The 26,124-nt window shown below is 38.1% G+C and overlaps 1 protein-coding gene across 2 annotated transcripts in view; it reads right to left on the reverse strand.

Moving 5' to 3' along the window:
• Positions 1-2,756: 2,756 nt before the first annotated feature.
• Positions 2,757-26,124, reverse strand: part of il1rapl2 (interleukin 1 receptor accessory protein-like 2) — a 143,934-nt gene continuing 120,566 nt past the window's right edge. Inside the window, exons 8-17 of one of the 2 annotated variants that reach the window (XM_088009800.1) lie at positions 16,009-16,149; positions 15,072-15,132; positions 12,995-13,104; positions 8,752-8,897; positions 8,586-8,663; positions 8,388-8,504; positions 7,467-7,589; positions 6,492-6,731; positions 6,301-6,331; positions 2,757-4,901 (exon numbers count right to left, since the gene is read on the reverse strand). In XM_088009800.1, the coding sequence (XP_087865926.1) occupies positions 4,813-4,901; positions 6,301-6,331; positions 6,492-6,731; positions 7,467-7,589; positions 8,388-8,504; positions 8,586-8,663; positions 8,752-8,897; positions 12,995-13,104; positions 15,072-15,132; positions 16,009-16,149 (1,136 nt within the window). In that variant the 3' untranslated portion in view covers positions 2,757-4,812. The remainder of the gene's footprint in view (positions 4,902-6,300; positions 6,332-6,491; positions 6,732-7,466; positions 7,590-8,387; positions 8,505-8,585; positions 8,664-8,751; positions 8,898-12,994; positions 13,105-15,071; positions 15,133-16,008; positions 16,150-26,124) is intronic. The other variant, XM_088009799.1, reaches the window with a different exon arrangement.

The following is a 26,124-nucleotide window of genomic DNA, read 5'->3' on the forward strand; positions in this document are numbered from 1 at the left end:
GGGAAATTGTAGTTGGCCATTTTACAGAAGAGCGATGGATTCAACACTTTAGAAAGACACAACTTTTTATGAACTGTGTGATGATGTGAGAGCTCTGGAGGAACCAGCTGCATATTGCCTGAAAAAAAAAAGTTAAAAAAAAAAAAACAACAAAAAAAAACATCCTCCTCCTACCACTTCCTGTCATCTTCTTTGTTGTTTTCACCAGTAGTAACATCCGATGGTTGATCATGTGTCTCCTGTGAGATCATGTGTCTCACATTGCAATGCATTTTTCCATGCATTGCAATGGAAAAATGCAATGTATTTTTCCATTGCAGTTTTGCAAAATACACCCTTTTTGATGCCCCTGAAAACCATCTTGCCCCAGCGCAAAAACCTTCAAGAAACTATAAAAACTTGAGATTTTTGAAACTGCAGTGTTTCCATAAAAAATGATTATTTTTTTTGTAATTTCAATTTGTGCAATTTTATGTCTACTGGAAACAGCTACTGTTCATTTAAACTACAAATGAAGCATTAGGCACACAAGAAAAATTAACTGGTGCCTCATAAAAAATAACTATAAACAGTGAGGAACTGGTGAGTCCAATTAACACAGCGTTGAGCAGCCACATGGAATACCTGACTGAAAGAGAGTAGAGATGACAAAATCTAGGAGAAGCCCATGGACATGAACAGAGAAGACATCATGTGTGATGCCAGTTATAAACATTTGACATGTTTGAAATAAAGATTTTACTTCTTATGATGGTTTAGTAGAAAATGTTTGTATGAGAAAATTGTTAAACAATTTGAAATGTATGCCTTTTATTTTGACTCATATGTTGACCGTAAAATAAGTTTCAAAAATAAAATAAAATAAAAAAGAAAACAAAGCACTTCCAAACAAAGGACAAAGTCCTCTTACATCAGTGTTTCTCAACCCTGGTCCTCACCGCCCCCTGCTCTGCATGTTTTAGATGTGCCTCTATTCCAGAACAGCTGATTCAAATGAATGCATGACCATCAAGCACTGCAGAAGGCTGTTAATCACCCAGAGATACAATTCAGGTGTGGAGCAGAAGGGAAATACCTAAAACATGCAGGACAAGAGGGCGTTGAGGACCAGGGTTGAGAAACACTGTCTTAGAGGAATGTTTCAGAGAGTAGAAAAACTGAACCGCTTTGGAGAAAATGCTTTGAGTTCACTTTGACATTTATGAGAAGCTTTTGCTAAAGGACTTTTGACAATGCGAGGAAGTTGGGATTAATGTTTGCGTGCATGCAAATATGAACAAAAAGTCAAGGAGGAGTTCAAGCCTTAAAGCTGCTGTACATAACTCTTTAGTTTAACACTGTCACAATGTTATAATGGCAGTGTAACATATACAATGTTATATATTAATAAGACAGATAATTTGAAAAGATCGATATCCATAACCTCCTCCCTGAGCCACTCTTCAGAGACGCATCGCTCCCGATCAAAAACAACCAATCAGAGCCAGGAGGAGGGTCTCATCGCTGTCAGTCAACCTTGTGAATGTGCTGCTAAATGTGTTAATGACAGAAACAACTTACTGTAACAGGAAAACCGTTTAACCCATTGTTATCGGTGTCCATGCTAACAAGCCTTCACGTCAAGCTCTGCTGTCAGAACGGTCTGTGCGTAAATGGGTACTGAGACCCCCACTCCCCCCCGATTGGTTATTTCTAGTTAGCACTGGGAGAAGGCTGAATTTTTTTTTCTTTCTCTGTCTCATACTATATTGTCATGACATGGTGACAGTTTCAACAAATAAAACTAACCCTTTTTATAAAAGTTACATACTGCAGCTTTTGTGATTCTGTGATCACTTTTTATGTGTGCTGGTTCTGGTTTGTGTGCTGCAACCATCTGCATGACTCCAGTTGTCATGTGTAGGACAAACTGGGAAAAATACAGCATAGTTCCATGTAAAGTTGTTAATTTTGCTTATTTAAAAAGAAAACCAAGACTCCCTGTTTACAACAGGGAAGTGTCCAGTTCCCACTGACCACACAAAAGGCAAAAATCTAAACTTTCTCAGGGCATAACCGACCGATAAATGGACGGTATTAAAACTTTTTAAAAACCTGATATTTCTAATGCTGCCCTGGGAAACAGCCTTAAGCTCCTCACACCAAAACCCTCACTACTTCACCAACAATACTGAAACCAGATGCAAAAGCTTTGTGACTTCTTACCAATATATGTAATGGCATTACCTAATGATGTCTCATCTACTTCTGCTTGTCATATGTGACAAGAAGTATTTTGAACTTCAGCAGTCAAGTTGTTCCTTTTATAATTCATGAAAAGCGGCACAGAAAAGGGATGTATGTACGAAAGTACTGACTTTCTGTTCTAAAAAGTTCACCATTGTAATATTTAGCTGTTTTAAACCCTTTACAAGTGTATTTTTCTCTATAAACTGGCAGTTTGTCTTACTTGTGTGGTTTAATTTCACCATACCTTTTTTTTGATGGCTGTTGGACTTTTGGCAGCTGCAGAAACACTGTTATTCAGAGGTGAGACAAGATAAACAGTGTGAAACATGGGTCTTATGCCACCAAACGAAACACAATCTAGAGATCAGTGGTACAGCATGATTCATAAATATTGAGAAATATGAACAGTTGCTGTAGAGGAAGTTAAAGGGCAGAGGAGAGGATCTTAAAGTAAAGGAGTTGGGTTTGAAGCAGATGTAAAGATATGAGAGATTGGAGAAAGAGAAACAAGTGACAGGCATCAAAAATTAGTAAAACAACTAATGCATTTTTATTTGCTCTCAGTTAAATAATGTCAACAAATATATTCAAAGAATAGTCCAAGAAATGAGCAAAAAGGGAAATAAACAAAACAACTATTATACTGTATATTGCCATCGAATATAACAACTCATAAGTAATTATTGTATCAAACAACCTCAAAATGTCCAGAATTTCATTGGTTCTAATAGGACAATGACAGTACCTTTGTGTGAATTCAAAACATTATCCACATTGCTTAAATATTGCGGTCTAAACTATTTCTTTTAAAGCTCAAAAAGAAGAATGTTTGATTCAGCTTGGAGTTTTAGAGCGGCTTCAGCGGTGGGACTGCCCTACCCCCCTTCGGCTGACAGGCGGCGCTAGAGTTTAAAACATCAGTCCATCAGTAGGGGCGATCCATCGACCTGTCCGTTAAAACGAGGAAGAGAACAAAAACGAAACACCTCTGGAGCACGTGGACGCTAGTGGAAAACCTAGAGAACAAATCACTGGTCATGTTGGGATCTATACAGAAGTAATGGAAAGCTGTACAGAGATTCTTGTAACAAATGGGCAGTAAAAACAAATCTTTGTGAAAAAAAAAACAGTCCAAGAGGATTAAACTCTTAAATTAAACATGATTAAATAAATATTAAAATTTTTATCGGAGGGAAGCCTCCATTTTTCCCTTTTTATCAGTTTTTAACCATCACTCCATGGCCAGACAGAACAAAACATACTGCATCAACACAACAGGTTCATTATAAAAACAAACAAAAAAAAGGCTGCAACAAATGATTGTGTCATTTTTCTCTTTTACCTATGTTTATTGGATCCTCTTTTGGTATCTAAATGGGTGGGTCATGCAAATAGAAAAGAAGCCAAGTCCATAATACGATTTAGTTTGGTGGTAATGGATAATCTCCGGTTCTGTTTGTTTCCGGGAGTCGACTACATTTGGAGGTTATGGTAGACAGTTACCATCTACCACCAACTGAAAGCTGTTAGCTAACTGAAGGCTAGTTTTCAGTTAGCTAACAGGTTTCAGTTAGCCAATTGAAACCTGTTATAATTGTTATAACAGCTATCAGTTTTCAGTTAGCTAACTGAAAGCTAGTTTTCAGTTAGCTAGCTAGGTTGAGTTAGACAGCTTTCAGTTAGCTATCAGCTAACTGATACCTATCAGTTAGCTGATAGCCATTTCATTTGAATGTTTCCTAGAAAATCTCTGCTGTTTTAGTTAATGGTTTACATTGTATAAAAAAACATTTCAAAGTCAACCAGTCTGGTTTCTATGAGCCAAACCAGCTAGCTAGTTATAGTGCTTCAAGAGGTTGACTTGTTGTTTTAAGGTGGAATATTTTCCCAAAACACCTACAGTAGTCAACAGGTAGGCTGATTTCCCAAGGACTGACCTACATTCAGGAAAAGAATGACAGAATTCAGCTGAATGACCCTTCTGTGGCCCGAGTGGCCTCCAAGTCAACCGGTTTCCATAGCGGCTGGTGTGAGAACAATCTGCAATCGAGAAACCTTTTTGTGCTCTAGGATGCAACTTGGCAGCTGCATGGACAAACAGAGTCCCTAGAGTCTGCACATAGTAACCATTTAGGGTTCCTGGACCCTGTTCAGTCTTTTCTAGTACTTTTATCCATGCATCTGTCTAAAAACGTAATTTTCCTCTGCCCAGTGGGCCATATTGTTGGTCAGTCAGCAGCAGCACTCCCTTTGCAATGGTTGACTTTTTGCAATCCAAGCTGGTGTCAGTCTGCAGCCAGTTCACTCCCCTCATCACGGAGAGCAATTGTTCTTAGAAGTTGTCTTTGCCCAGTACACTTAAGATTCAAGACATGCCTCATCCACTAAGGTTCTTTGTTCATGACGTGGTATGAAGTGATCCAGTAGCAGTCCTCAGGCAGTCTTCGAGGAGCCGTCTAACTCTCAAGTCTGTACAAAGTCAACCCCCCCCAAACATAGTCCAGTTGTACAAGCAATCCACCAGAAGGTGTCTGCCCAGCGGTCCGTAAACGGGTACCGACTGAGCCGTCAGTCTACCAGATATCAGAGCTTAGTTCTCTGCTGGTGAGCGGTACGAAGGTGCTGTTCAGGTGGAGGTCTGGCTTCTTCCCAAGCGTACTGCTCTGAGACACCTGACAAACACAGAGCCACAGGTGTCAACAATCCACTCCTACATTATGTCCAAACAAAAACCTACAGCATAACTCTACGAGAATCATTACTACTGCATGCTAAATGTTTAATGCCTTATCTACAGACAGAGTCTCGCAAAAGTATTTATACTTCTTAAACCTTTTCACATTTTGTCACAGTACTACACCAAACTTCAACATATTTTCTTGGGACTTTATATGGTAGATCAACACAAAGTAATGCATATTTGTGATTGACAAGCAGAAGGAGCCAAGATTTGAAATCTTTTACAAATAGAAACCTGAAAAGTGAGGTATGCATGAATCCTTCCCCGAGTAAATACGTCAAGGACCTACGTTTGGTTTTAATTACAGCTGCAAGCCTTTTCATCTCTACCACATTTGTACATCTCCAACAGTGACATTTTTGACAATTTGTCTTTGCAATAGAGCTTAGACTCACTCAGATTGGATGTTGGGGATTTCAGAACATATTCTTACCAAAAATTCTCACCAGAATTTAATCCAGTCCGCTTTAATCCAACTCCAGTTTGTTTGTCTAGAAAGTCCGGTTCGTTTGGGGAGGTATGAATAATCAAACTCTGACTCGGACCAACAAACTGAACTCTGGTCCATCGACAGGCCCAGGTCTGTTTGGTTGAAGTGAACTCTGAGCTGGTTCGAATGCAAATATGAATGCCAAGAGGACCAGAGACTGCTCCAAAAGCAGGAAGGAGTCTATTGTGCAAAGCATTCTGGGTAAATACAGCCAAATATAAATACCCTAGTATAGTGCTTATGGGAGAAATGACTCTTGGTAAGACAAGAGAGAAATCCTACAACCGCTAAAATCTGAGGCCATTTTTGTTTACATTTCGTGAAGAAAGCATTTGCGGTCATGTCTTCTTCTGAGGTTCTGGTATTGTTTTCTTCAGTGGTTCTTAATGCAGCGCTGCCACAGGTAAAGGTGGGGAAACAGGTTTTTCAAAGTAGTTGGTTTGAGTCTCAAGACATTTTCCTGTAAGAATAAAGGATTTATAATAATAATATGACTTTTGAAGGCAGTTTGTTTGCGCTGGTTTTATTTAGGGTTAAAACTCGTATCAGACTTTTCAGAATCTTAAACGTAAAGAAAATATATATATATAAAAAAACATATAAGACTCACAATTATGCACTGGTTTGGTTCACCATATTAAATCCCTTTAAATTACTGTACTTTAAAGTTTTGGGTAGTAACATGACAAAATGTGGAAAGGTTTGAGGGGTATGAATACTAGTCCAAGCCTACTGTTTATCATCATCCTGTCCCAATTTCTACTTTTAGAATAAACACATATTCTAGCGTTACACAAAACGAAACAATGTTTCTTTTATCTTCTCTTTTATCCAAACAGACCTCTTGTTCCCCAGTGAACTGCTCTGAACCCCTGGGGAGAAAAGAGGGCTTTTATTTTTATTTGCTTTCAACTCCGAGCACACGCAAGCACATAACAGTATGGATCATTACAAAAGGATACTCTGAGCAGATGGTGGGTGTTAAGAGGCTGTCTAGGAACGAGAAAAACCAGAAGACACAGGTTCCCCCACCTGTCCATTCAGCAGCGTCATGGGGATGTTGCAGTAGACATGGCGCCCCCCGGGGCCCAGGGTGGAGAACTGCACCGTGGAGGGAGGCGGGAGTGGAGGCGACATGGAAGAAGGCTGTGGGGGAAGCTGGAACTCGTAGCTGCGGCAGAAGTGCCGCATTTGGGCCGCTGTAGCAGTGTGACCCCCTCCCAGTGGCAAGGTCATCTGGTTGTAGTCAGGGATCTCTGTTGCCAAGGCAACCTGTGAGTTAAAAAGAAGGAAAAAGAAATGTAGCTGGGGACTTTTCAGAAGGTTGTCATAATGCTTAGATTTTCACACTTCCTGTTGGGATGATTTATGAAAACAAGCAATTTGGAAAATCGAGAACAAAATAAGGAACATTTACAAAGGGGAAAAATGGTCCTTTATTATCTTAAACATTTAAAAACAAGGAAGAGGAAGGATACATCAGACGAGCTGTGTGGTGCGATTCTGTTCCACAGAATAGGAAAACATTTGACTAAAATCATTCAACATAAAAGTGTCTCCTATATGTTGCATTATCTGAGACTCATGCTATCTTTGTCATCAGCTCATTGCATCCTGTTGCTGCTATGTTATTTTTGGCTTGGATTAGTCATTTTTTCTGCGTTGCCACTTCCACAGAATGTGGTTGACTAATCATTACAGACAAGTTTATCATATTTTGACATAGCGTGCCTATAAAAAGTATTCACTCCCTTGGATGTTTGACCTTTATAATCGTGCTTACAAATCAATCATGACGAACAAAATGTGAACTGTTGACAAAAAATAAATAATTTGAATGAAAACTGATTTCTACAAAATAATAGTGATAGATAAATTGAAATACACAACACCTTAGAGATTTTTTTTGTATCCATCCCCTGACTTCTAGTAAAGTTCAAAGTGTTGCTTGAGTCCGAACGTTAAATGAGTGCCAACAGTTCGAATTAAGTGTCGGTATTTACTGACCTGATGGTGGCCATGGCGATTCTCATTAGGGGGCGCTAGTGAGGCAGAGGTGGTCGTCATGGCGATGGTGGAGACAGTGGTCTGTAGGTCACCAAAGAGGCCCTGTTCACCAGAGTCCATTACCTGTAAACATGAATGAGTTTTCTTTTTTCTTGATCTTAGTCGTAGAGAAGTTGTAAAGTAAGGTCAGTGAATAGCAAACCTAACTGTTGGTTATTATTGAGTAGGATAGATGGCTAGCATCATGGTTTCAATATGCTTCTCCAATTCTTCCAAATGCCTCAAAGTGTGTTCCCTGTTGCTCATGAATCCAAGCAAAGTGTCTTGGTTTGAGGTATGAATTAGAGGTGGGTGATATGGACTTTAAGTTTCATCATGATGTTTTGTGATGCCATTGTGATAACGATAAGTGACAATAAGAACTATTTATTCCATCTTTTAGGTGTTTTTCTCTGACTGTGTCTCACAGCAACTATAGTCTCACAAATACAAATAATGCTCATGAATAACATTCCAATCGGTAGTGAAATATCTTAGGACACCAGGCATGTAAAGAAGTGTGATTTATATCACTAAGCTGCACACAGTAGCTGTGTTTTCAGATTTATCGATGCTTTTATTGAATAAACAGTGGAGAAAATAGTTAAGTAATCAATCCCAACAGATTGATGAATTAACTATTTAGCGTTTTTAAACTGTATTAAATAAAACTTTTTATGACGACTATAAATCAAATTCTTATAAGAAATGAATCACGATAAATGATATGATAAATGCCCACCATGAATAACTACAGACTTGAATATGTCAGTGTTCCCAACTAAGATCCTAACAGTGCATAATTGTACATTTCTTAAGCTCCCACTGCATGTTTTACAACAAAAATGTCAGAAACATGGTTTAGTTTTTATTTTATGGTACCTGACGTCTGGACAGAGTCTCTCTGCGCTTAGCTGGCATCTCATAGACCACCTGCTTCCAAAACTTGGAGGACAGCTCGTTGCTCTTTGGACCCCTCCACTTGATAACAGATAAGACCTTCCGAGAAGAACAGCAAACGTTAGCGATGATGTCACTTCCGCAGCTCCTGTTCTCCATTGAATGCCATGATCTCCATACCTTGATCGTATGCTTCAGCGCGTCCACCTCTTGGTAGTTCATGACATTCTTCAAGTTTGCGCACTCTATCATGATCACCTAGGCAAACGGAAATGAGGGAAGAAACATGTAGGTCCTTCTTAACACTTGAATCAAACAAGAAAAGACGCGTCAGGTTGAACCCCACCTTGATCTCTCCTGTAACCAGCATGGAGTGGAGACGCGTCTCTATCTGGAAGATGCTCCAGCCTCTTTTGGCAACAAATTCTGGAGTCAAAACAATGATCAAACGTCTGCTTTGCTCCACGCTGCGTGCCAAGTCCTCAATGTAGGCTGATGGGGAGAGAGAGAGAGAAAGGAGTGTTTATGCAGAGCAACAGTAAAGATCCATAAGGAATAATCTTGGCTATAATGATGATCCATTAATTCACATAGATTAACAAGAAAAGTGTGGAGTGTTTTGGTCAACCGCAACCTTTGTGACTTCGGAGCCCTCCCTCATGTAGCCGCTGGTTCCAACAATATGACATGTATTTTTGTGTTTTTATGATGTAAAACACTTCGAACTGCCTTGATGCTGAAATGTGTTATACAAAAAAACTTGATTGATTGATTGAGTGATGTACAAAGACCTAGTGAACCTAAGTCAAGATCCACTGAGTCCTGTGCATCTGCGAGACATTCTAACACAACCGCTGCTCTTCATGATTGACTTCTTTACTCTCAACCACTAGGGGGCATACTAGATGATTTGAATCTAACGGACCTCTTGATTATGGATGCAGAATCAGATGCTTCCCAGTGTCAAATCATGGCAGAATAAGGTTTAGCAACTATTTAGCAGACAATTCAATGAATCAAACTTTTGGTTACATTTGATGCACTGCGACATCGATGAATAAACTTCACATTGCATGAGGTTCAATGTAGGACGAACTGGCTTAGAGGATGTGCTTGATGTTAGGCTCTTAGTATGGGTGTGAAATATGCAGCTGTAAGTGACTTGCCTTAACATGACCCATTTAGCCAATGAAATCATCATGCTCTATCATTGAGTCATTTGATTATTCTGGAAGATCCAATACATGGACTTCCAGAATATGGCCCTATGACATGTTGGTGACAGTAAGGCTGGTAAAGACCAGCCCCTTGTCCAGAGGGTCTGGGCCCTTGGATATTCAGAAACGATTGCTTCCTGGAGGTGTTGGATGTTATTTAAAGATCAGAGCACCCCTTGTGAATCTTCTCCTAAAGCATTATATTTTTTTGTTTGCTTTCCTCCCATGGCCTGATTTCCAAAGGACATCCACCGTAGGTAGTGAATGACTAAATAACTGACATGGTGGCTTGCGTGACAAAACCCCTTGTGATAGATGTTTTGGACTGACACCAAACAGGAAGTGGTTTCTTAGCATTTTGCTGATGGAAAACATATCGGTCAGGGGCTGAAGGCAGCTGCATGTGGTATTATAGAAATACAGTTTTTCCTGTTTACACCTCATTTCCAGTTAGTTGTTTGCAGCGTTCTGTGTCAGTTTTTGCAACATGACATGTTAAGATTGCTTATTGTTTGTCTTTGTGCGTCCGTGAACAACAGATATCCCCGCTCTTTCTGTATCGCTCCTTCTCCTCCGTCATGTCTTCACCTGCTAACTGAATTAATGACAGAGACTCTCCAACAACACATTGCAATTTCATGCTCAATTTGAGAGGCACAAATAGTACAGAACATCCCCGAATTCAGCCCATTTCTTGCCTGCCTCTGATGCGCCTCTTCCATCGCTCGTTTAATCTCTCTCTCTCTCCCCATCTCCGTTTGTGAGGATTATGTTAATCAATTAATAAAACAGCACAGACCAGTGACCGTGCCGCCACCTCTTTTCGCTCTCGTTATTTATTTTTGCGCTCTCGTGTTCGTTCCGAGGCACTAAGTGGGCTGGATAATTGAATGGTGTGTTTAAGGTCTGCTCCGCCACCGACTTTGGAAGAAACACTGGAAAAAAAAGAAAAAAGAAAAAAAGGCACATCGCTCTTTCTTGGTCGGTGTCACACTCATGCTCTCTGTTCCTCTCGATGTGTGTGTGTATTTATGAACAGCAGACATTTGTTTCAGGGATGTTTTTAGGGCAGCAGTGAAACCTCTCAGACTATTTCTTGATTTTTTTTTCTTAGAAACCTAGATTTAGCAAACCGCAAACTATGTGGGGCAACGTTATTTGTCAAGAGCCATATTTAAGTGGCAAGATATGTTTATTTGTAAACCAATAGTAAAACCTGGGCAAAGGGTTTTTACTTTGCTATGCAGTAGTTATGTTGACTATGAATTCATTTTTCTAGGAACTTTTAGAACATAAACTGATAATTTGACTAAAAGTAATGACACATTGACTATTTTATTTTGTCAAATTTAAACCATGTTTACATGCACTGAATAAAAATATAAAGACCTTTTGTTTCCTGTTTTGGTCACTCAGGATCACCACTACTCTTCCTATTTGATAAATAGAATCATTTCAAGGATTACTACACTTAAACGTCTTACTTGAAATTCTAAAGTTTATAATGAACACATTGCTGCCTCAAGACAGATTTCCTCTTATTTTTTATTTTTGCTGGACTAAGGTTCAAGATAAACACAACTCAAGATTAATTCACACCTGTTGTTTGGGTTTAAATGTGTGGAAATGAATAATGTCTTTAAAGCATTTTTTTTACAACTAAAAAGCCTCAGTAGATATTTGTTTTAAAAAGTAAACTTTTTTTGAAAATTGGTTTGGAGGTTTAGACCCATTAGAGCTGAGAGTGACTTCCATCAAAAGAAATAATAATAATAGAAAAGATTGGCAGCTATAATGACTCTCCTTTGATACTGGACTTAATGTATAAGTCCAGAACTTTTAAAGTGGGTTATTCTTTTATCATTATTTCATAGAATAAAAATAAAATTCCTTTCTCCATTTGGGTTTGAAACACCCTGTCATTCCTCTGTTGTGTTTTATGACCAACTCTAAGTCAGGGTGCTGTGTCTTGTAGTCCCAGTCAGATTATGATTCCTGCAGCAAAGCTGAGGTTTATCTTATGGAAACAAACTGAGCTGATCTCCAATAATATAGAGGAATCATGCTGACATCAGACCTTGGATAAAAATGCCTGTTTATATTCATCAGTACAGTGTGAAAATGTTAAAATCTTCTCATCTTTACTCCTCTTCCCTCACTTATCTACTTTCAAGGAACAATGTTGGAAATTTTCCACACACTGATATTATTGAAGCAGTTGAAAAAAATGCATAAATTTATTATATTAAATCACGTGAAGCTCATTAAGTTCTTATTTATGCTTTCTGGCATTTTTGTCTGTTTTACGCATGGACTCTAAGGTTTTAAATTTTACCCAGTTGCTAACATTTGGTCGTGTGTAATTTGCCAGTTCGATGCTATTAAGCTTACCAGAAGTTGCGTGCGCTATAAACAACCATCCTCCACTGCGAAGAGAGAAGGACGGAACCAAACAAGAAGGCTGTTAATGTTAAATTTAATATTTGGAGGCGTGGCCAACACGATATGAATGGCTTCATTCACTTCCTCCGCTACAACTATAGGCAGATTACCATTCTAAAACAAACAAAAAATCAATGTAATCGTTTGCAACTCCTCTTCCATTTCACTGATTGGCCCGATAGAAATTCCACCAAAGACAATCCACTTCAATGGCAGAAATTCTCAGATGGAGCAGGGAAGGGAAATGAGAATCTAGTGGATTAGCATAGAAAATGGCCAGGCTGCCATCACACCAACACTGGCAATAACAGATCTATGAAGATAATCAGACAATGAAACAATTGCAGTACAATCTCAGTTCAACTGAGATGCCAATAATAAACCCACGATGGCAGCATGTTTTAAAAACAAACTGACTCTTAATGAAGCCAGTCAGACATTTTGGGTTTCATTTCATTTACACTGGACTTTACAGAGCTAACGAGAGCAAATTATTCACAATTACATTATATACATATAACAAGTGTTTGTAAATTTTTGCACCCTTTGTGAATGTATATGAGTGATATGCAGTCTTGTTTGGACTCTGAGGCCTGTACTGATAATTTGACGTGGCCTCAGAAGACAGACAAATGTTGTGAACATTAGCTTCTGATTCAAAGTGAGATAAAGCTTCATTTAAGTAGGAAAACTACTGTATATATGTTTCTTTGTGTGTACGTGATGTACGCCTGAGAGCCGACAGAGATAGATTAGTTCAGCAGTAAGTGCGCTGTGATGAAGCTCTGCACACATTTTTATTTATTCTGACAGACTGATGAATTCTGGGGATTGGGGATTACAGTGACCTATAGAGAGAGAGAGTGTGAGTGTGTGTGTGTGGGGGGGGGGTGTGAGAAAGAGGAGGTTGATAAATGGAATGATACTTACTACTGCTGGGTATTAAATCTCTGTCTGGTATAAATAGTTTGTATCCGTAATGCTTTTCAAGAACGTCCGGCAGAATCTCCAGAGCAAAGGTCTCCTCGTCGCTGCTCGTCCTGTCAGTAGAGAAAAATGGAGAAAAAATTATTCCAGACTGAAATACAAAACATTGGGGCCACTGCTCATGGCTCCACTTATTTAAAAGGCTACTTCATGTTTGGGTGTGGGGTTCTGCAGGGAAAATGTGACAGACAGTGTCTAATAGAGGTGCAGAAAAAAAAAAGTCAATAGAGAGTCAGAAATTCTAGTCTTGGGAATCAGTTCAAAATGCTCAAAATTTCTATTTTTTGGGGGAAAATTGTATTTGATTTTGTTTTTAATCTAAGAAGCCAAGCAGTTAAACTAAGCTAACCTAAGAGAATTTTATGGACAAACCTATTTTTGTTTAAAAATAAAATGATGGAATTTGACACAGTATAGAATCTTATATACTTGTTGTAAATAATTTTTCTATACAGTGTATTTTTCTCTTGTCAGTCACGTCATTTAGGCAAACAGAATCTCTGGACCGTTTGAATAGTAAAATTGGTTTCTGAATTAAAAATCTTTTCTGAACGGAATTCTGACCCTAAAAATTGTAATTGAACCTTCAATCTGCCTGAGTTTAATTTAAAGGTTTTACTTATTAAAATATTATATTTATTTCCATCAGATGGCTATGGTAGTTTGGGTAAATTGGTCTTGGTAATAGAAACATGAATCTCTTATGTAATATAAGGTGAAACTCTTGGACTTGCAAAATATTAGTTTATGTTATGTGTGAAGAATTCAAGATGAAGTTTACAAAGAGTACTGAGAGTAAGTCTGGTGGTGGCAGCATCATGCTGTGGGGCTGTTTTACTGCCAGAGGTGCTGAGGCCCATTCTGTTCAGATTGTTTTAGAGAAGCTAAATGGATGAAACCTGGATACGACTGGTTATTTCAGCAGAACAACTGAGACCAAAACATCATGTTTAATGTTTAAGGCAGGCTGGACTGGCCTTCATAAATCCTTCACGTCAAGTCTATTGAAAATCTGCAGCGCATGCTGAAAGGTTGGAGTCTGAAAATCGACTCAAATAAGCTTAACAAAATCCAGAGGTGGTCAAATATTCAAGCGCTGAGGATGTGTGTGGATGTTTGAGGCCATGGCTATAATTTTGACCCGTTATGGATGAGTGAAAATCCATAAAAAGTTCAAACTTGTGCATCAAATTCTTTTAAATAATCATCCCAGTTGCTTGATGTGTGATCATTTTACCCCTCAAAAAGAGTTCAAATAATATATCAAACACCCAAAATGAAATGGTAAACTTCTGACTGTAAGCTCCAGAGCTGATGCGCTTTAAAAAACTTTTTTTTACCTTTTTTTTTTGCAAATCTTTGTGAAAGTTTTAACTCTTATTCTTTGCCATTACAAAGCACATTAGTTCTCCTTACTTAAAAAAAATATGTGCAAACTCATTGCCTCTCTTTTTTTTATTTTTTTTTTTTACAGTTGTCACTTGTACAATTTTGGTACAAGTTAACTTAATAAATCTGAATAATATGTAATTATTGAAACAGCCCAGAGCTTATTTTTTATACATGTAATAAACCCCAAATCTTTCTGAAGAAACATTTTCATAACTTGAAACTACTTTTATAAAAAGAAAGCTTCTTGATTGGAACATTTCCTGGCTTCAGCTTTTTGTTTCATTTCTTACTCAAACTTGAACAGAAGATGTGGAGAGCAGTGGTAGTTTTCTAACTGTTTCTCAGCAAAGCTAACAGAGTGAGGTTTGTCAAAAAATGAACATACCACTCACTCATGGTGCAGTTTCATGTATGCAAATGCCCTTGGAAAAAAAAGCAGCTAATAAGAGCTTTACTACTCTGAAAATAGACTCATTCTTCACATTATTTCAAATTAACTAGGTTCATTTGTACCTCAAAATGCTTATAAGTAGGTGAATAAAAGGAAAGCTAAATCAACTTAATTTATTTGAATAAAGTGGACATTGTAAAGGTATTACACTGTTTAATTCAAATGTATTCGTCTGACCTGCCCAAAGAGTCCAGGTCCACCTTGGTGTAGGACAGGTAGGCGTCGTACTCCTTGTTGTCTGGGGAGAGAAAAGATGATGAAGACAAACTGCATGAACTCAAACCCAGTGTTTCTCTAGCTGTGCTTCTGTTACAAATGTACGCAAAATTTTGACATAAGCGGCGTTTACACTGACCGCAAAACTGTGCAAACTGAAATGATGAAAATGAATTTGCCTAATGGAAACATGACAATTTAGAAACAGCTCATGTCTTTGGATAAAAAGTTTTTCTATTACAATGAGGTGGTTTTTTTGGCCATATAGCAATTGATTTATTTTGCAAAACTGCAATGGAAACAGTGTTTTGACATCACATGAGTCACATGATCAACAACTGAATGTTACTACTGGCCCAAACCACGAAGAAGAAGACAAAAGGAAGTACTAGGATTTTAATTACACCTCTTATTTAACAGAAACAGCAATCGGAAAATTGCGTTTTTCCACATTAGCAGAAGGTCAACAAAGATTTGTGCACCTTTGTAATGGAAATGGCGCCAAATTTCCGCTAATATAAAAAAATAAACACAATCTCACAATTGTAGTGTTTCCATTAACTTAGAATCACAATTAAAATCACACATGTATACATTTGCTCACTCAATAAGTCATCAAAATTCAATGTCCAACCACTTCCTGTTGTCTTCTTCATGGTTTTTGGCAGTAGTAACATCCGGTTGTTGATCATTTAACTCGTGTGATGCAAACAAAATGTTTCCTTTGTAGTTTTTGAAATAAATCAATTTTGATATGACCGACAAACTACCTTATCCTAATGACAAAACTGTCAGTTATACAGCTTCTGGCTACTACTTTAGCATTTCTCTCAGAGAGGTTAAGTGTTTCCCATCAAACACCATGAAGAATCCCCCAGAGGAAAGCCGAGCAGCTCACCATCTTCAGTCTCGTCGCTCCCAAAGTGTCTCCTGTAGCAGAGCATGATCTCCAGGTTGTAGCACTTATAAAGCGCGGTTAGGATCCCCAACAGCAGCAGGATGACCCCAAGGCCGCCCGCCAGCTCCAGGCGATACATATCTGCCAGAGATACAGCGGGGAGAGAACGCACAGCCCATGAGATCCTTATCGGCTAACAGTCTGAGGGATTCCATCTGAAGTGGGAGGTAAATACAGGTAAAAGCTTTTATTTTTGTGTTCTCTGACTTTACTGTGCTTTGTCCTTCTTAACAAACTACTCTGCTAACACCTGAGGGTATCTACAGCAACCTGACTTTCAGAAACAGATAAGCAGGAGCTTCAACTCCCTTCAGAGCAGCCCTTTTTCTAAGCAGAATCTCCTTCAGTCGCAAAAAAAAAAAAAGAAAAAAAAAAACAGAATCTCATAATAATGGCTTTTCGGTTGGGATGATTATTTTTTTGATGAGTCACAGCAGCCTCTAGAAGCATCATTCAGAGACCGCCAATCATTCCTATCGGTGCAGCACAGATAAAAGGAACTGTGTGAATAAAGCAGAAAACTCTCCATAGAGAAAGCAGACAGGCTGTTAAGTGAGGGTCAAATCAGCTAGCAGCTAACGACTGCTGTCTATTATGGATATTTGTGTCTTTCATAAGAGTGATTCAGTTTGAATGTTCATGATGAAAGACGAAATGAACAACCCACTTAATGCTTTAAATGGAGGTCAGAGAAGGCAGTCCTTGATGGCCGAATGGGAGGAAATGAGTTTGAATCAGGAAACGCTTTTAAAAATCCCTGATAAAGATAAAGGTAGGTATACAGCCATACTTAGCCCAAAGAGATTACTATCACTTCCTGAATGGAAGTGGTGGTGCTAGTGATATACACACTGTCACTGCTTAATTTTATCTACATAATGTTTTGCTTTGTCCGTTTTTATTTGAAGTCATTTCCTGTTTAGCACGAGTACTGAATTGTAAAACCCTTAGATCAGTGATGTCCAAACATTTGGTGGGGGAGCAAAAAGTATTTAGATTTTTCAGGCTCACCTGATCAACGGCAAACTAAACGCACATTATTTTAATAAAACAGCATGATTTCTGTAGAGAAATAATCTCTACAATAATCTCTGTAGAGCTTTCGATTTCGATAGATTTTTTCTGCATGTTATGTTATTGCCTCATTAAGACAGACCTGGAGTGTGATCTGTTTGAGAAATCCTTTCATCTCCATGGCAACCACTCATCTGTGCTAAATGCCTGGGTGGACCTAGCTCCGCCTTTCAGAATGAAGCTCCTCCTCCTTCAGATCAACCGCCTAATCCCCCCACCTCCCTCCCTCAGCAATTAGCAAACAACTGGTGGAACTGAGCATCTACTGAGCCACTTCTCAGTGAAACGCTGATAGAAACTTTGTTAAAGAGTTAATAGAGGAGCCATGTTGTGATGACTTCCTGAAGGCGGAGTTTCATAAAGAGCTGGAGCTTCTTAAAGAGACAGAGGCCCAATTTCAAAGCAATAAATTACGATCAAATTTCTTTGACTTTGTATGCTGGTTATATATAGCATTTTTATAACAACTGAAGGTAACATATTTAATTGATTGTGCTATACAATGATACTATGTGCCTAGAAAATACATAATACTGCCCTTTTAAGAGTCTAAGACATTTACCAGTTAACCCCCCCAGAAAAAAAACAGTTGATGATTTTTCTCTTGATTTTTTTAATGTCTTTTCAGCAAGAAGAACAGATCATGACTGTCTCACTTTATTTTGCCAAGTTAATAAAAAGTCCTAATTGTTTTTCTAGTTTGCATAACCAGATTCAGAATGATCCAGCTAGCACAGTGTGACATGATCAAGTCCCATATGTTTTCTGACATTGCACAGTTTATGTTGAGCTTTAGATTCAGTGTTACCACTCAGTCTGTTGGAGCTTCTGTAACAAACACTCGAAGTTGACTTGATGTTTTGGGTCACAGTGTTTCTCCATAGGAACAGTCATTGCATGTCCTGTTGTGTGTTTTATCTGCAGTGCATACATCCTGAAACATTTTCCCTGTTTGCTTCGGTTGTGTTGTGTGTTGACACTGACATGTTTGCTGTGTGAAACCATTCAAACTATTTTGTGTTTTACAAAACCAAAGATTATAAGAGAAAAAAAAACACACACAAACAACTCCTGCTGTATTACAAAACGCCATGCCTTATGGAATCACGTCGACATGTCAGACACAATCTCAGATGGAGTGTGTGTGTGTGTGTGTGTGTGTGTGTGTGTGTGTGTGTGTGTGTGTGTGTGTGTGTGTGTGTGTGTGTGTGTGTGTGTGTGTGTGTGTGTGTGTGAGTGAATGAATGATAGTGCCTTCATAGGCAATATGAGTGTACGGGAGATTAATGGAACATGGCTGGTGAATGACACCCTGGGAAATATGATCCATTTGTGCCTCCCTCTCCACCACCACATCATCCGACACAAACACACACACACCTAAACACACACACACACACACACACACACACACACACACACACGCACACGCACGCACGGAAGTAAACACACGCCGGCTCATCTCTTCCCCAACTTCTCCTGGAAGCACTTCATTCCACAACCACACTTTATTGATTTTTTCCAGTCATGGCGAGGAATTCTGCTCCAAATCCACATTTCAGAGTGCAGCTGGGACTTTTCCTTAACGCAGTACGAGTCAGTGATATGTTTCCAATGACATAAAGCACATGCCCAAAACTAATGTGTCAGCATGGACGGACAATGCTGAATAATAATAAAACACGACTACTTCTAAAGTTTCATCAGACACTCACGTTGCAGTTGAATTAGCTCGTATCTTATTAGCTTATTTAACTGAGCCAAACTATATTAGTTTTGTTGCTGTGTTTGAAATTGTCTCTCTTGTAAATGAGATCTTGGATCTCAATGAGGCAACCTGTTTAAATGGTCAAATAAAATAAATACAAGTACATTTTATTGCAAAAAAAAAAAAACATCATAAAAGCAAAGAGACGCATAACGGGGAACATAGTAATACTGTACTGAAAGATCAATTTTGATACGACCAAACTTGAACTAGAACTCAAAGTTTAGTCCTCACAGGTTAAAACTAAAATCCAGACTGAATTTAAAGTCCCAACATTCGTCAGTTCTTCTTAACTGAACAATTGTTTTAGAAGTAAAAACAGTGGGTGTTATGTCTCAGTTGACAACTGATGACATGATTATGATGCATTACTGACATTTCAAATGAAAAATTTAATTTGGCCAAATTCAGAATAACTTTGCTTTCATTTACTTACTTGTCTGACTTATTTAGGAGAACTGTTCTTTGAAAAAGCATTCACACTACAAAAACTAAATCTTACCAAGTATTTTAGTCTATGTTCTGGTGCTGATATGTTAGTAAACTTGAAATAAGACAAAACTAACTGTTCAGCAAGATGTTAGAGCTTGTTTTAAGAAAATAATTCCTTAATATTGACGAAAAAGCTCTTGTTCCACTGGCTGAATATTTCACTTGTTGTAAGTGAAATGATCTGCCAGTGGAACTAGACCGTTTCTATCAATATTAAGGAATTTCACCAAAAAGACTTGGTAAGATTTTATCTTTGCATATTTCTTTAAATTTTTGCTCTTTTTTCTTACCTAAATGTTTCAGATCAACAAGCAAATGTCAATATCATCCATTATCTTCCACTTAATCCAGAGTCAGGTTGGGTTTGAACAACACCCTGACGTTTTAGGGGCTAATGCACAGAAATGTAATTAACTTTCGGACATGCATCGGCTCAAAAACAGGTTCAGTCTTCAAACAGCCGTTTCCTGCTATTTCAGGACCTGGAACGTTTATGAACATCACTAACAAGCCAATTAAACACAGGGATAATTATGTCAAAAAATATAACACCCCAGTAGCCATTGTGCCATTTTATCTTTTGCGATTCTTATGTGGAAAATATGGAAATAGCAATCATTTTTCAGTTTAATGTCATATCTTGAGACTTTTACACGACTCTGCTTAGAGTTTTATGACCCACACAGGAGTTCTTCAAGAGTCACAGACAGTAGTGTGTGTGTGTGTGTGCGTGTGTGTGTGTGCGCGCGTGTGCGTGCGTGCGTGCGTGCTGTAGTCTAGTCACTGGGAAAGAAGCAGGCACACTCTGAACAGGTTTCCAGGTTTCATTGAGCCAAATGAAACAATCAGACACACACACACACACACACACACACACACACACACACACACACACACACACACCCACACGCACACACACACACACACACACACACACACACACGCCTGTGGACAGTTTTTGAATCTCCAATATGCTCCATGCATGTCTGTAGTAATATGAAATCATAGCACAAAAAGAAAACCAAATGATTGAAAAAGAAGAATAAATAAAGCTTCATGCACAAAGTTGAGACAGCAAACTTTTTGGCAAAGAACAAGTGTTTTTAGGTGAACAGGTTTTCTTTACAGATTAGCAGTTTGTGTTTGTCAGACATCAGTGTGATCTCATGGCACCAAATCACTAAAGTACTTTTATTTATTTATTTATTTATTTATTTATTTATTTATTTATTTTTGTTTCATGAACCCAGAGCCACTGCTTGGGTGTTTTATTCCTGCTCACTACTTCATATGAAGCCAAATTTTCTCTTTGACAAAATGATAAATACATATAAACTGAAGGCTAAACATGCTGCTTGTGTCAAACAGTGTAGGCGCAATTTGGAGGAGTGTGCGAGTCTTTACAGCTGAGAGCCATATCACTGTTGTAAAATACAAAGTTAAGTTTCTGTATTTAAACAAATGAGTGAATTAAAACAGAAGAGAAAGCCAGCCTGAGGACATGGCTAATATATTAGCTTTATTTAGGTAACACATTTTAAGATGATTCATTTTTTAAGGTCTCTTAAGGAATTTGCAATCTTTCTCTTTTTGTGCCTCAGTTCACACAGATTCAGTATCCTTTTTTTCATTCAAATTTGAATTTATGTAGTTAATTTTAAGTGACATAACTCTCTATCAATCAGCTTCATTTTCTTTTTAAAAATTTGTTTCCTAACAGAAACTTTTTATTCCATGTCTTTTTTTGTTTACAACAACAAACAAAGCAAACAAACAAACAAAAAAAAAACACATGTCCACATTCACCACTATCAGGCATCTGAGGCAAATGCAACAGTGACAACTGATAGCAAACAATTTTAAATACAAAAAAGTAAAATAAGTTGGTTAAAATGGGTGGCAGGGAGGAATTTCAATGGTCATTTGAAAAATGAATCAAGTTTAAAAAAAAAAAAAATTAATTCAGCCTCAGATTTCATTTTGTCATCCAGACATTTGGAAGTCTGGTTGTGCTTGTTTTCACTCTTACATCTCATTAAATGCATATAAACTGACTAGTTTTAAGTTTGACCTTTGAGTTTCTTCCATGTTTTAATTTTCATATCATTTTATATATCAGAATCAACTGGATAGAAAACAACTGAGACAGATAACAATAAAACATAAAAAAGACACTAAGTTCATCTCTTTATTAAAAATGCAGGTTGTGATTTCTCTTAAAGTAATACACTCCTGTTTCTGACATTACCCACTACTGGAAATGATGTTACCACGTCTGGCCAGTAGGCGTCTCTCTAACTCTACCTCCACCAGCCGCATCGCTTCCACTCAGAGTTAAAGCTCAGGAGGAAGGGAATAAATAAAAAAGCAGTCCAAGCAGAGGTAAGAAAAGCAGCAAATTTAACTAATTGCCAAACATTTGCTGTGTGGTAGAGTGACCTCAGGATGCCTGCATTGATAATGAGACAGATTCAGAAATCTGTTTCTCCTCACCTCCCTCTGCTCCATGAACGACTGTCAGGTAGTTTCCATTAGTAACGACTTACTACCTTCGTCTGAAACCCGAGAGCGAGCGGAACCTTAAAATTGATTTTTAACCGTGCTTTTTACTCGTCCGCCTCATAGAGAGGAGGTGAACTGGTGTCTGTGGGCAGAGGGGGAAGAGAATGATTAAAGAAAGTTCAATTAGATGAGAAACTTTTTCCTCCTCCCTTTGAATCAGAACCAAACACCAGACCAGCACCTTAATTAATTCCACAGCTTTCACTTTGTGTCCCACTGACTCATTATTTTTCTCTCTTTTGGTATAATTAAGCAATATGTCGAAAAACAATATGCAATATTCCTCAGCTGAGCTGCAGGAGGAGATGTTTCCTGGTTCTACACAGTATCAGTATGGATGTGTGTCATCAGATGCCAATATTCTTCAATGCTTGCATTTTACTTAATAAATTGATATGTTGCACACACACCCGGCAGGTTGTATTCTGTTGCCCAAAGTATACACAGGTTCAGTTAGAAAAAAAAGGTTGAATTTAGGGACAAACTAATACAATAATTTGGGCCAATATCGATATCCAATGTTAATGTTGCTGTTATGATCAATAACAGATATTTACCTTTATTTTATGGATTATTCTTCCATTTTTTTCTCATGAGGAAAGCATTTTATGTCAGTTGATATTGATAATTATTGATTAGTTTTTTTAATTTAAATATCTAGAGTACTGCCATGTTGGTGTCGTGGATTTCCTGTGATTCACATTCACATCACCGTTGTTTTTTTATTTAGTTTTAAACAGTTATGAGGCACGATGGAGAAACTTAAAACTGCTGCTGCGCAAGTTACTCATCAGGTTGTTGCTAAGCAACCAAAGAGTGAGTGAGTTATTTGATGCCACAAAGCTTTCGTAGCTGTGAGAGGTTGAGCGACTAAAAACTTTGTTCTGCCTACATCCCCCAGAATGCTGTGCGGTTCCAGAGCAGAGTTCAGTGAAATTAATAAACATCCTATCAGACACATCTACGCCCACCATGATGCTGCATAGTTAGCATGTTCAGGGTGATTTGCAGTCTTATTTTTATCCCACACACAACGTAAAGTTTCCAACCCAGAAAGTTACATCTTGACCCGACAGGAGCTGGCTCTACATATTTGCAGTTGCAAACTGTAAACAGGTAATCTTATGGCTTTCTTCTTACCACCATTGCATAAGAGCTACAACTGCAAAAACACGATCTTAAGTATATTTGTCAGGTTTCTAGTGCAGATATCTTAGTACACTTGAAATGCTAAAAACTAACTTATAAGTAACTTTTCAGTAAGATATAGGAACTTATTTTAAGATAATAATTACTAAACTTTAAAAAAAATACTACTTCCACTGTATTTCACTAACCAGAGATGCAGTGATCTGATATTAATACCTGTATGAGACCCGATATTGAAAAAAATTCTAGATTGGTATCGGTGACATTGTACTTGATCCATGACAGCAGATCTAGTCAGTCTGCTTTATTATTTATTTTACGTTATAATTAGATTTCTTAATTGCACTTGCTGAAACAATTGAAAGATGGTTTGCTGCAGTTTATCTTATTTCATTGTCAGTTTCAGTTCATCTAATTTCCATTGGCTGTTAACCTCCTAACTGACCTGAATGAACAGACTAAATGTGTGTTATTTTTACATGTTTGACCAAGTTTGTGAAGCTGTTGGTGTTTTTGAGTGTGCTGTACTGCTGCAGAGTTAGAAAATACATTTGTAATTCAATGAGAATGCCTTACTGTTTGGATTTAAATATATATATATATATATATATATATATATATATATATATATATATATATATATATATATATATATATATATATATATATATATATATATATATATATATATATATATATGTATTTTTTTTTTGTTTTTTTTTTTTGTTTTTTATAACTTTTTGTACAGGCATTGTTTTAGACTCCTGTTTCAATTTAAATACCGGTAAAAATCAAGAACGAGTTGTGTGCGTTGTTCAACTGGGAGTGGAGTCCCAGCTGTCATGCCACGTCAGTAGAACGCCCTCAGTAAACGTCCTAAACAAAGTTTGCTCTATCATCCTAAAACCTACGATGAAAAAAAGTCTCTCCAAAGCTTTCACAAAACTTTGAACGGCATCAGAGGAACAATGTCCCCATCTGTCCTACCAGTTTGTCACTTTCTCTCTCCTGTCAGCTCCTTCAGTCCGTCTCCCTTCCTGCCCCCCCCCTCCCCCCGCCCTCTGCTAAGACTCCCGTCATGGTGGCTGAGGGCAGCTCTTTCTGCTCTGTCAGTTACGATAAGTGGACGGTGTGTATACCGTAGGTGTGCGCATGGGTGTGTGTGTGTGTGCATGCGTGCAACACGGATGCATCAAGCCATTACCTTGGGTCAGTGCAGAGCGAGGGCACATCCTAATTCAATCACACACACACACCCACACACACTCGGAGAATGAAATCAAGCTTTGCTAACGTGCGCTAACTTAGGATAACTCCTGTTTTGTTTAGGGGCGCCGTGTTGCGTTCAGGGACCCAAATACGACCCTATTAGCTCCAAGGATTTAGGCAGGAGGATCTGGAACAATTGGCCCAGTTAGTGAACTTTTACACAGAAAGAAGAGAAAGTTTGTAAAAGACTTCGCTTGTCTGAACGGTTTTAGTCATTCTAAGGAGTCGGTGGCTAGGAGAGTAGAGAGTAGGATGATGTTCTTCTTTTTTTTGTATCAAAGTTCTGTAAATGGGAAAATTACAAAAACTCACTGTTTGTTTGACTAAACCCAAAGAAAGCAGCATCTCCAGCAGAGACGTAACAAGCTGATTAAATATTTGCCTTTTATGGTCTTTCAATGCTCCTTCAGCCTCAGTTGAACACGCTGGGCTCCCTCTGAATCCCGTCAATCAGCCAGGCGGCTCGTTTCAGCACGCAACAATTCTGCATTAAATGTGTGTTTAGTGCGTCTCTGAAGAAATGCAAAGCAGATCTTTTCGGTCACAGAATGGTGAAAGCAGACGTTTTGGAGAGAATGTGGCTGGTATTTCCCACTAAAATAGACAAGATTTAACACATAAATCAAAAATATATTTCTGAGTTCTGCACTGAGTTGTAAATACTGGATTTTCTGGATTATAAATCACTCTGGAATATATTATATAAAATTTGCATCTTGAAGATAAAAAAAAAAGTCGTATGTAAGTTGTTCTGGACTATAAGTCATAGGATCAGCCAAACTATGAGAAAAAAATGCCACTTAGTCTGGAAAATACAATATTAATAAAACTGATCATTTGGGAATTTATGCTCAAACTTGAAATATTTTTAAAAATGCATCTACATTTGTTCTAAAACTGCTGAGAAGCAGGTGTTGCTGTATTTCTGTCTTTGAGGTCATTTACAACTACAAAGCTAACTTTTATTTTGAAAGCTAATAAAATGATCAAACTACAAGCAGACTTCATTTATCTACATCTTTTATAGTTATGGTAACTACTTACTAATGCACACATTCATGCAGATCGGTCGACAGCTTGTGGTTTAGTGCTCAGAGCTGCATCAACATGTGCAAGAAGGAAATCTGACCCAAAACCTTTGGATTACAACATCACTATTATTGCCACTGAACTGCAGTTGCCCCAACATGGTGAGATCGAAGCACTCAGCAATATTTGTCTCAGCAACACTAGTTGATTCGGTTCATTATGAGAACATTTTTGACTGAACAAAAAAATATTTTTCCTTCATGAACAAATCATGAACTTTCTCCAGCTGGACAGAAACAAAACTGAAGTTAATATTTTTGGAACGACCTAGAGTCAGCATACAGCTTCTGTTACAGCTGGAAACTAGAGATCTGACTGAAATCTGGGTGTAGTGATGTGACCTGCACCTTCAGACAAATAAAGACGGTTACAAAGTCAGCCTTCCATCACTTGAAGAACATCTCCAAGATTAGAGCTAATGTACCAGCAAGATCTACAGAAACTCATTCATGTCTATCTTTTATCGCATTGATTACTGCGACAGTGTCTTCACAGCTCTGAATAGGTCGTATCGTTTTAAACAAGAGAATTCAACTGCTTAGGGACCGTTTGGCCAGAGGGGGCAGCACTGAGACTGTTTTCGGCACAACACTGACAAACTAAATAAATTTATACAAAAATGTAAAAATTCTCACAGAAACATAAAGAAACAC

This window comes from Poecilia mexicana, unplaced genomic scaffold (assembly GCF_051168715.1).
Source record: "Poecilia mexicana isolate PSO_F unplaced genomic scaffold, ASM5116871v1 scaffold_10, whole genome shotgun sequence".
NCBI lineage: Eukaryota > Metazoa > Chordata > Actinopteri > Cyprinodontiformes > Poeciliidae > Poecilia > Poecilia mexicana.